At 35.1% G+C, this 10,084-nt stretch overlaps 1 protein-coding gene across 1 annotated transcript; it reads right to left on the reverse strand.

The window, feature by feature from the left end:
- Nucleotides 1-5,916: 5,916 nt before the first annotated feature.
- Nucleotides 5,917-9,515, reverse strand: LOC132603589 (nudix hydrolase 18, mitochondrial-like). Its single transcript, XM_060316718.1, has 5 exons — nt 9,116-9,515; nt 8,617-8,737; nt 8,414-8,503; nt 7,234-7,362; nt 5,917-6,973 (listed from the first exon to the last, which is right to left on the reverse strand). Exons 1-5 carry the CDS (start codon nt 9,199-9,201, stop codon nt 6,818-6,820), a joined length of 582 nt encoding a protein of 193 aa, XP_060172701.1. The 5' UTR covers nt 9,202-9,515; the 3' UTR covers nt 5,917-6,817.
- Between the last annotated feature and the right edge of the window lie 569 nt (nt 9,516-10,084).

The raw sequence follows: 10,084 nt of genomic DNA on the forward strand, positions 1-10,084 counted from the left end.
CAGCTTCCCATTGCATTATAAGGATCATCTGAAATCTAATAGAAAACAAGCGTACTAAGCAATTTTATTTATACTTGTTCTTGAACAATTAAACAAAAATTTGTCGCTAAGTTCACCCGGAGAGCTCAGACTACTTACTTTGAATATCATTTGTTTTCCTTTCAATTATTTTACTTATTCTTGTCTATTGTCTCATTATTTTGGTTATATTGATCTACGTGTCCATAACCACATATACAAATTCAATTGTACCGTTTTACGGGTAAACAACTAGCTAATTCATAGCTTAACCTTAAAAAAAAAAAAAAAAAAAGCTTGATCTTGAAATCTTCCTTATTTTAAATCTTAATCCTCTATCCTTTATATTCTTATTATGGCAATTTTCATGTCTTGATAATTGGAAGTTATCAATATGATGTACTAATTTTATTGGTTGTTTATTTGAATTCCTTCCAAATCTAAGAGCTCTAATTATGAATCCAAAAAGGGATTTTGCGGAAGATTTAACATCTGTAACATGAAATATCATCTAATAAGAAATGAGAAATTCACGAACAACGATGATAACTTCAACATTAGAAAATCTACCGTATATATCTCATTTTTTGTTAGGTCAATCCCATCACAGGTGCACCAATAGCATCAAATGCCGAAAAGAAACAAAAAGTTAGACTTCCATATTTCACTTAACACCCAAATATGAGAATCTACTTCATCAAGTGATGAAGTCATGATTTTCACTAAAGTCATCCAAAATATGAAAGATAAATAAAGAAAAAAGTCAGCGGAAATTCAATATCTACCATGTATATTAATTTAAGTTTTTAATCTTATATATACAACGTAATTTTTCGACGAATGAGGCGCTGCCTCTGCCTGAGAAAAAAATTCGCACATTAAAATTTATTAAGGAAAAAAAAAAGCTACATATAAAGTAGAAATATTCTTACTATGAGGCTTTTTTGAAGAAAATTGTTCGACCAATTCAAAATTGTGTTAAGCGTTTCTTTTAGCGGATTAGTCCAATTCTACATAAAGTAACGAGATACCAATTTGGTGCTTGAAATCATAACACACCAGGTGGGGGGAGCAGATCGAGTGAAATGAGGGGTGCTACAATTCCTCCTATTTAGTATTACTAGTTCCAACCCATCAAACATGTCTTAATTCAGTACTATTTTAAGAGTGTTTTTGTCAACTAAAAGAGTATGCTTCCTCGTGACCTCCAGCAAACATGTCTGGACATCATTTAAGGAAATCATATTGATCTAAAAGACAATCCACGAATCCTGGATGTATTCAACAAACGATAAGTACTTTAGTGTTGCACCATGTTTCTACCCTTCATGGCAGTTTCCTTTAATGTGTCAGAACAGTCAACTGACTTCGGCTGCATAATTTTCCTCATGATGAAGAAAACATATAAAAGTATTAAGGATAATTTTAGAGATCTCCCCTCAGATTTGGTTTCGTAATACTGACATTTGCGGTTTACAGTATTATATGTACCAGAGTGGAGGGAGAGTAGTAGTTACGGGCTCGGACAAACCCAATAACTTTTGTTTAGACCTTGTATTTGTATTAGTTGCGAAATCGGTAACTATATATGATCAGTATGAATTCAATAGCAAGTCCAACAGAATTCATAAACTCTAACCGCCTCTGATGCTCCCTTATTTTAATTTCCTTGTAACAATTTTTGAAAGCTAATAATCATTAATGAAAAAAATTATGTTTGGTCCATTTTGCCTATGGAAACAGATTAAACCTAGCTAGAAACATCTCTTGACCCCTCAATACTTTCGCTGGCACACATCTTCTTCCAAGGTCACTTTCATCCGTTAACCAAGAGCTTTTGCACCATATTGCATATTAAATTTCAAATATATGTGTGCTACAAAGCAATGCATATTGTTCACCACATCATTAGAAATGAAGCTATAAGTTTCATGACTTTATGTCAAATAAAACTACTTTAGGAAGTAGAAGGTTCAATATTGTCTTAGTGATGTTCGGAGAGTTTCTTGGGCGTATTACGTGCTTTCTCTTAGTGTCCCTTTTTACGTACTAATAATTTCGTTGACTTGCTTTGCAGTGGATCAGATGCGATAACTATTTGTTTAGGGGAAGATTATTCCCCTGCATAGTTATAAGTTTTCTTTTATATTAATTTTATCAAATGTTGGTCAATTGACCAAACGATAATAAAGATTATGGCTGGTTTAGTATACTTTTCTTTATTCGTCGTTCAAAGTTAGCAATAATTAGCTTCGACATGACATTAATATGGTGTCATGCGAAAACTAATAATTGCAAATCTTGAATGATGATAATTAGACAAGAAAAAAAAACTAAAAGAGGCATAATCTTTAATATTGTTTAGTTAATTGACCTACATATGATAAAATTATAAAATATAAACTATGGGGACAATAATCCCCCCCCCCCCCCCCCCAAAAAAAAAAAAAAAACAAAACTCATGGAATATGAGAAGGAAAGACCTTCAATTTATAGAACTCCAAAACTTTTTTCCTCCAAGAAATGAGTTACACGAATATGAAAGACTTCTATTTTATTTTATTTTTCCTTTTGGGAAAAGTTAAAAAATCAATTATGATAAACCATTTGCCATTATTACTTCAAGAAACGATAAAATTCAAATATGGTAAGACAGAAACGGTAAAATTCAAATATGATAAGACAATTAGGACAATATGTATATATATATATATATATATATATATATATATATATATATATGAAGCAGAGTTGTTGATTACTTTATAAAATTATTGTAGTTGTTTTAGCCGTGATTTTGGATGAACGTGTGTGCCCGACGGGGTTGTCTTTAGGGGTAAAGGGTCTTATAAGGGGGGTGAGTTTCTGAGTGCGGTTATGGACTTATGGTGACATGCATGGGTGTTGCTTCCTTACGCAAATATTCCAAGCACAATTTTTTTCATTAATGATAGTAATTACATTAAAAAAATATTACCAGAAAAAACTAAAATAAGGAGTATTTATAATATCATCAATCTCAAGGGACTAGGGAGGTTAATGTTACAAAATCAATTAAACTTGGGGAGGTCTTCAAAATTATCCCAAAGTATTAACTAGAGTTTCTGAACTCAAAACATTGGTTGGTTGAAGAGTACAATCACCAAGTTTCTAATCTACCCATGACAAAAGTAAATCTGGCCGTGAGTTCAGATTGTGGAAAACAGAAGGGAAAAATCGCCTTATTGAACATCACATGACACGAGATTTAATTAGAGCTACACAAAACAAGAAACTAGTATAACATAGCCACAACGTAACTTATTTTATAATATATTCTTGTTGATTAACTAAGCTTTCAAACCAATATAACCATTTATAATAAACAATCAGAAGAACAATAATAATGATTAAGAATATTCTTAATCTCCAACAAGAATCTGTTTCATATTAGAAGAATATTCTAAACACCCTTTCAAACTCAAGGAGGTGAAACAACTTGAATTTACTTATGTTTTAAAAAAAGAAACAAATGTCACGTAACAATAACTAGTTGGTTGAACAATGAGCAAGCCCTGTTAATAAAAGCTGTTTTGGAATTGTTTTCCGTATAAAGTCTTTAGCAATATAATTGCATGTACAACAAAAGAAAGTCTGGTTGCAATAGAGCACGAAAATGAATTTATTATCATTCTTCGGAAAAAGGAGTGAAGAAAACAAATATTTGAGTATCATATACCTCGCATTTTGATATTTCATTGATTTTTTTGTAGCGTTAATCATAGTGTTTTGAGCCTAATTGCTGTATTTATATGTGTAGGAGGCATTAGGAATGAAGTGAAGCGAATACGGGCTATTTAGAGCGAAATCCATTTGCAAATTTACCTGTCCTAAACTATTCCTACTGCGTATACAACTTTGCAAACTTTATTTTTTAACGGAGTTCGAATTTTGGAGGAGAGATAGCATGCACGACTAAGGTACTCAGGAGCAAAAACTCAACGAGTTTATCTTCCTCTCATCCTTCATGGTATTTTCATAATTCTTAATACTTGTTTGATTGGTGTCATGACAAATTGACAATGCGTAGCTACTTTTCTTAATTGAATTCTACTCTAAATTTTGCATACGGTGTTTTTGTGTGATCTTAAATCCTTGATACTTAGTTTACAATTTCTGCATTTGTCATAATAATTCACCAACACTTTTGGAAAAAACATACTTGAATAAATAGTTCGTAATAGTTTAATCTAGGGCAAAATAAATCAAAATACCCCTAAACTATACTCAAAATGTCGATATCACACCTAAACTATACGAGCGACCTATTACACACCTTAACATCTTAAAAGTGAATTTAATTTCCCCCTACAAGCTGATGTGGCACAAAATAAAAAAATAATTAATAAGTGGCGCATTTTTATAAAAAATATTATTTTTTATTCCATTTTTTATTAAAATAAATATTTTTGTACCCCCACCCGCCCTGCCCCTCTATCACTCCAACCCCCCCCCCCCCCCCCCCCCCCACACACTCTTTCTTCTTCATCCCTGCACGGCTGCACCCTTCACCCCTGCTTTTTTTTTTTTGTTACATTCTCTCTCTCCTCCCTTCACGCTTGCTCCATCCCCGCACCACGCCGCTGCCCCGCCCCGTCCCTCCATCTTCACGCCAAACCACCCCCACCCCCGAAACCCCTCTCTTTCTTCTTCACCATACCTTCCATCACAAATAAATCACATTGCAACCATCAATTTCACCATCCTCACCTGACCCACCATAAAAAATTAAAACTCAGCACCATTAATATAAATATGTCAATCAATTTTTGTTGATTAGGATAGTAATACAAAAAAAAAAAAAAACCAGAACATGAGTCTCGATGGCTGTGATGGCATCTTTGTTTATAGCTAGTAAATTTGATGGTGGTAATTGATGATTGGGTTTGGGGATGGTGATATGCCACCGGTGATAATGGAGGTTTTGTAATGAGCGGGTGGAGGAAGAGGAGCGGGTTGGGGGGGAGGGGGGCGGCAGCAGCAACAGCACGGGTGGGGAGGGGGGGGGGGGGGGGCAGCAGCAACAACAACACATTGAATAGTCGGTGCTGTTGAACAGCAGCAGCAAATTGAATTTTGGACGGGGTGATGTAATTTCGGTGGTGAATTTAGTTGCGGATCTTGAATTTATGGTGATTGTTTGCAATTTCTTATAGTGGCAGTAGTTATGAAGCGATTTAATGGTTGATTTGGTTGTGGGTGGTGAAATTTGTGGTTAATTTTTTTATTTTATGGTGGTGGGTTTGATGGTTGGTTTGACGGTGGTGATGGATATGGTGGTGGTGAAATTGATTGTGGTGGTAGCGGCGGATATGGTGGTGGTGAAATGGGTGGTGGCAAATTTGGTGGTGGCGGATATGATTGTGGTGAAATTGGTGGTGGGGGTGGTGGGGTTTGTAATGAGTATAGAAGAAAAGGAAAAAGAAAATAGTGCAAATTAAAAAGAAAAAAGAAAAAGTAATGAAAATAATAAAATTTATTTTATTTCCACGTGGCGCTGACGTGGCATGCACGTGTGGAACACCACACGCTGTGAAAGTGGTATAATACCTTGCAGGCTGATCTTAAATTCACTTTTAAGATGTTAAGGTGTGTAATAGGTCGCTCGTATAGTTTAGGTGTGATATCGACATTTTAGGTATAGTTTAGGGGTATTTTGATGTATTTTGCCTTTAATCTAGAAAATAGATGATAACAAGTCTTCCTGGGAATGATAATCTAGTTATCATTTTATTACTTGTCGTCGTCGTCGACCACATGTACTTGCCTATGCGTTTGGACCCAACAATATTTTCACTCCAATACATCTTTTCGAGTGAAATAGGAAGAGAAGTGAAAGAATGAATGAATTTCGATGAATTAAATAAAAAGTCAGGAAATTTTTTGTGCATAACATCTACAATTAACCCCTAAATGAACCCATGTCCTCTAGTTCTCTCTACTTTCATATGAATCCCCCATTATCAACTTTTCACCTCTTCCTTTGGTAGCTTGAGCAGGCAGCACAATTTGAGAAAGTTGATAAAGTCCAAGATGCTAGTTCTCACCACCATCTTAAACAAGGTGTCACAGTAAGGCAGTAACACATCCAAATATTGTCTCTTCCATTTGGTTGCAGAATAATACCGATTCCCGGCATTTCAAGTTGTCATGTAAAATAAGGTTCGAAAGGTTCCTTCGATATCTTGTAATTTGTTGTGCACTTTCAGTTGCTATACAATGTATGCTGATTCTTGCTTTCAGATTTCTAAGAACTCTATCCAATAGCCATCGATTCAAGGACTTAAAGCTACAAAACTGATTCTTGGTTCATAATGTCGAACAGCTTTCTTCCTTCCTTTCATTGCTAACTTTGTGCAACAATGTTTGTTCGTTTGTGATCATTGAACCTTCTCTTGGATTTGGTGTTCATTCCCTGTTCTTCACTTAACATGGAGTACTAATTGGCTTGGCTTTGGAGTACTGATTCTAGGTTCATCAGTAAGCTACTCATTAAGATGAAGTCGTTCAGTCAACTCTGAATCTGAACTCAACGATTCCAATTCAAGAAGGGCATGAAGTATGGGCTCAGTATGGTAGTATTTGGCTTTTGGGAAAGTGTAACACCGTGTTCCAACTATTAAAGTATTATCCACTTTGGGCCGAAGCCCGCACAGACAGGGCTGTTACAGAAAGAGAATGTGGCACCTAATCCTTGGCTCTTGATCATTGAAGAATGCTTGCTAGCCTTCTTGGCTTTACAATAAATGGTAGTATTGGTTTAGCTACAACACACTACAGTATTTTCATCCGACAAGTCCTTGAAATGGTATAACTGAGTCCCTTCTTTTCTCTTTGACACCTTAGAAGCAAAGACATCCAATGCTTCTTTCATCCAGGGATGCCAACATACTTCCCTGGCTTCACTAAATTTCACCTGCAATATTTGAATCAAATACAACATCATGAGGATACATTTTCATTTGAGATCGGAGTGCATTTTGGAGATCAGAAATAGTTCGAATGATTTCTCAGATGGCTTCTCAACTAATACGTTATTATGTCAGAAAGTCCCTTCTTTGTTGAAGGAAATTGGAATAAAGAAGAAAGGGATTTTCTCAGATAATAACTATTAGTTGAGTGATCATATGAGAAGTCAACCCGAAATAATTCCTATATTACATATTCACAACATACCCATAAACGCCGACGAACAGTTTTCTCAGGCCAATCGTCTAGTTCCTCCGTGACACGCAGAGGAAACATGTGACCCTCATGAAATGTGCCTTGGCTTTTGCTTTTGAAACTCCAGGTACCTAAATATTCCTGCAAATTGATCAAAAAAATAAATAAAATGGGCAAAAGGCGTCTATACAAAAACAATACTCACTCCGTCCCAATTTATGTGAAAGTATTTTAACTGGACACGGAATCTAAGGAAGAAAGGGAGACTTTGATTCTTGTGGTTTAAAATAAGTCATAGCAATTTGTGATTTATAAATTATCTCATTAACGATCAAATGAATATTTTAAAGTTAAATTACTACTAAATATATAAAGATGTCTTTTTTTTTCGGATTGACTACAACAACAACATACCCAGTGTAGTCCCATATAGTGGGGTCTGCGGAGGGTAAGATGTACGCAGACCTTACCTCTACCTTTAAAGGGTAGTCGCAGACCTCAGCTCTACCATTATAGGGTAGAGAGACTGTTTCAGATAGACCCTCGGCTAAAAAGAACGTAGTCAAATTCAGAAATGTAAGAGAAATAAGATAACAAAATATGAAGATATCGAACAAATAAAGTAACACACTAATACACACATAAGGATAATGGCCTACGTGGTAACAAAATAAAAATAGTACTACTAAGGAAGAGAAGAAGAAGAGATGGAAAGGCTAGCCCATCACTCCCAAACTCAGCGCGACGAAACTCAACTACCTACTAACTATCTATCTTAATCCTCGACCTCCAAATCTTCCTATCTAAGGTCATGTCCTCTGACAAATAAAGTTGTGTCATGTCCTGTCTAATCACCTCCCCCTAGTTATTCTTCAGCCAACCTCTCCTAACTCCTGCGACCGCCAATCTCTCGCACCTCCTAACTGGTGCATCCTCAAGCCTCCTCTTCACATGCTCGAACCATCTCAGTCTCGCTTCTCTCATCTTGCCCGCCACGGATGGCACCCCGACCTTTTTGGGATTGACTAAAAAGAAAAAAACGTCGTATAAATTGGGACAGAGGTAATACTACGTACAATAATTATGCCTCTATCCCAAGTTAATAAGAAAATAAATGAATCCTCAATATTTGTTTCGCAATGCACAAATTTACAAGAAAGGGTACTATTTAGTTTTGCATGCAGATACTAACCTGAACCTCAACCTCACCAACCACTCCAGCTTCTTCAAAGGTCTCTCTTGAAGCTGCCTCTTCCAATGATTCATCAATTTCCCAACCACCCTGCATTTTAATTGCATAACCAAGAATGTAAATTGATGAATGACACATCTATATAATGCAATGGAACAATTTCCCATATTCAATTGAAATGAAGTGTTCAAAGATATACGTACCTTAGGAAACATCATTCTTGGATTCTTCTGTGAGCTGATCAATAAAAATTCCAAATTATCTATAGGGTTACCCTGAACACATGATGATGGGTCCGTTTTCTTGCATCTATATGGAATGCATCTGCACCATTATGGTAAAATGAGATAGAAGTCAAATCAAATATTCAATAGACAACATCAATTAATCTCAATATTCCACAAAGTCATTTCCTTTTCCCTTAGGAATTGATAAATTTTTTATTTGTTTTTTGGTTTCCCATCAAGTATCCAGTAGACGCATTAGATCCCGACAGGCTCCTAACAAGTTTTTTCATTGTCGGGACTCGAACCTGAAACCTCTGATTAAGAGTGTGACGACCCAACAATATTAAATACTATAAAAAGGAAAACGGAACAAGAGAGAGTTTAAACCACAACCATATGAATTTTTTTTCCATTTACCCACAAAAGCTTTATTTGAAATACAAAGGAGTTAAGGATTAAAGAAAACAATACACACCCAACAACTTGACGACAACCACGATTGTATCTTTGCAAATCTCTTCCTGTGCGAGAGGACATTGAGAAAGATTTCTTGATTTGCATATTCAAAAAAACAATAAAAAGACGATATTTTTTCTTCTTCCTTCAAAGAAAATGTTTCTGAAACAAAAAGGGTATGCAAGAAATGACAACAATATATATAGAATTGGATTTAGGCCGTTGTAGAGAGAGGTGAGAGAGAAATATTTGCGCGTACAAATTATGTATCATTAAAACTTGAGAAGACTAGCTATTTTCATGGATTGGATCTTACTCTTTGAAAAAAATAATCCAAGAAACTAAATACAGGTGAGAGATAGCAATAAATGTTTTCTGTCTTAATATATTGTGTGGATAATATATATGAGAATGATCTGCTATGTTTGTTTGTCCACTCCTTTAATAGACAAATGAGAGAGACACAGAGATTGGTAGGGAGATATCAGAATTAATGCACCTCTCTAGTGGTGGACAGGTTACGCGTGGGCCAATCATTTTGGAATAGTATTGTATTTTCTAATAAGGAGTGTTTAGTAATTATAGCAGAAAATGATAAAAAAGTGACGCCTTATGCGTGGATTAGATTAAATTTTTCTGTTAAATAAATTCTTAAATAGATTTTGTCTTTTAAATTTGTCAAAGATTAATAAAATATTAATTTTTTTAAAACAGGAAATGGCTAAATATGTAACTAGTCGAATTTGGCTGGAAAATACACGTCTTCCACTTATTACCCTAAAATTACTCTCAACGTTATTTTTCACTTAAAATTGTCTATGAGTCACGTGGCAATGTATAATTAGTCCAGATGTTTATCCAATGTGAATTAAATTAGAGAAATTTACAGAAACAACTATAGTTTGACTTCTAACAAGCCATAGACTACTAATTCTTTGTCATTGGGTGTATTCCGGTGTATTCAATTCGGTTGTATTCAATACACTAT

The sequence above is a fragment of the Lycium barbarum genome, chromosome 7 (assembly GCF_019175385.1).
Source record: "Lycium barbarum isolate Lr01 chromosome 7, ASM1917538v2, whole genome shotgun sequence".
Lineage (NCBI taxonomy): Eukaryota > Viridiplantae > Streptophyta > Magnoliopsida > Solanales > Solanaceae > Lycium > Lycium barbarum.

What these genes read in the sequence shown, in the direction of transcription:
- LOC132603589 (XM_060316718.1), bottom strand. Translation starts at nt 9,201, where the DNA reads ATGCAAATCAAGAAATCTTTCTCAATGTCCTCTCGCACAGGAAGAGAT. An exon ending in CAAGAATGATGTTTCCTAAG is followed by an intron (nt 8,504 to 8,616) that starts GTACGTATATCT and finishes ATTAAAATGCAG; the next exon opens with GGTGGTTGGGAAATTGATGA. An exon ending in CTGTTCGTCGGCGTTTATGG is followed by an intron (nt 6,974 to 7,233) that starts GTATGTTGTGAA and finishes CAAATATTGCAG; the next exon opens with GTGAAATTTAGTGAAGCCAG.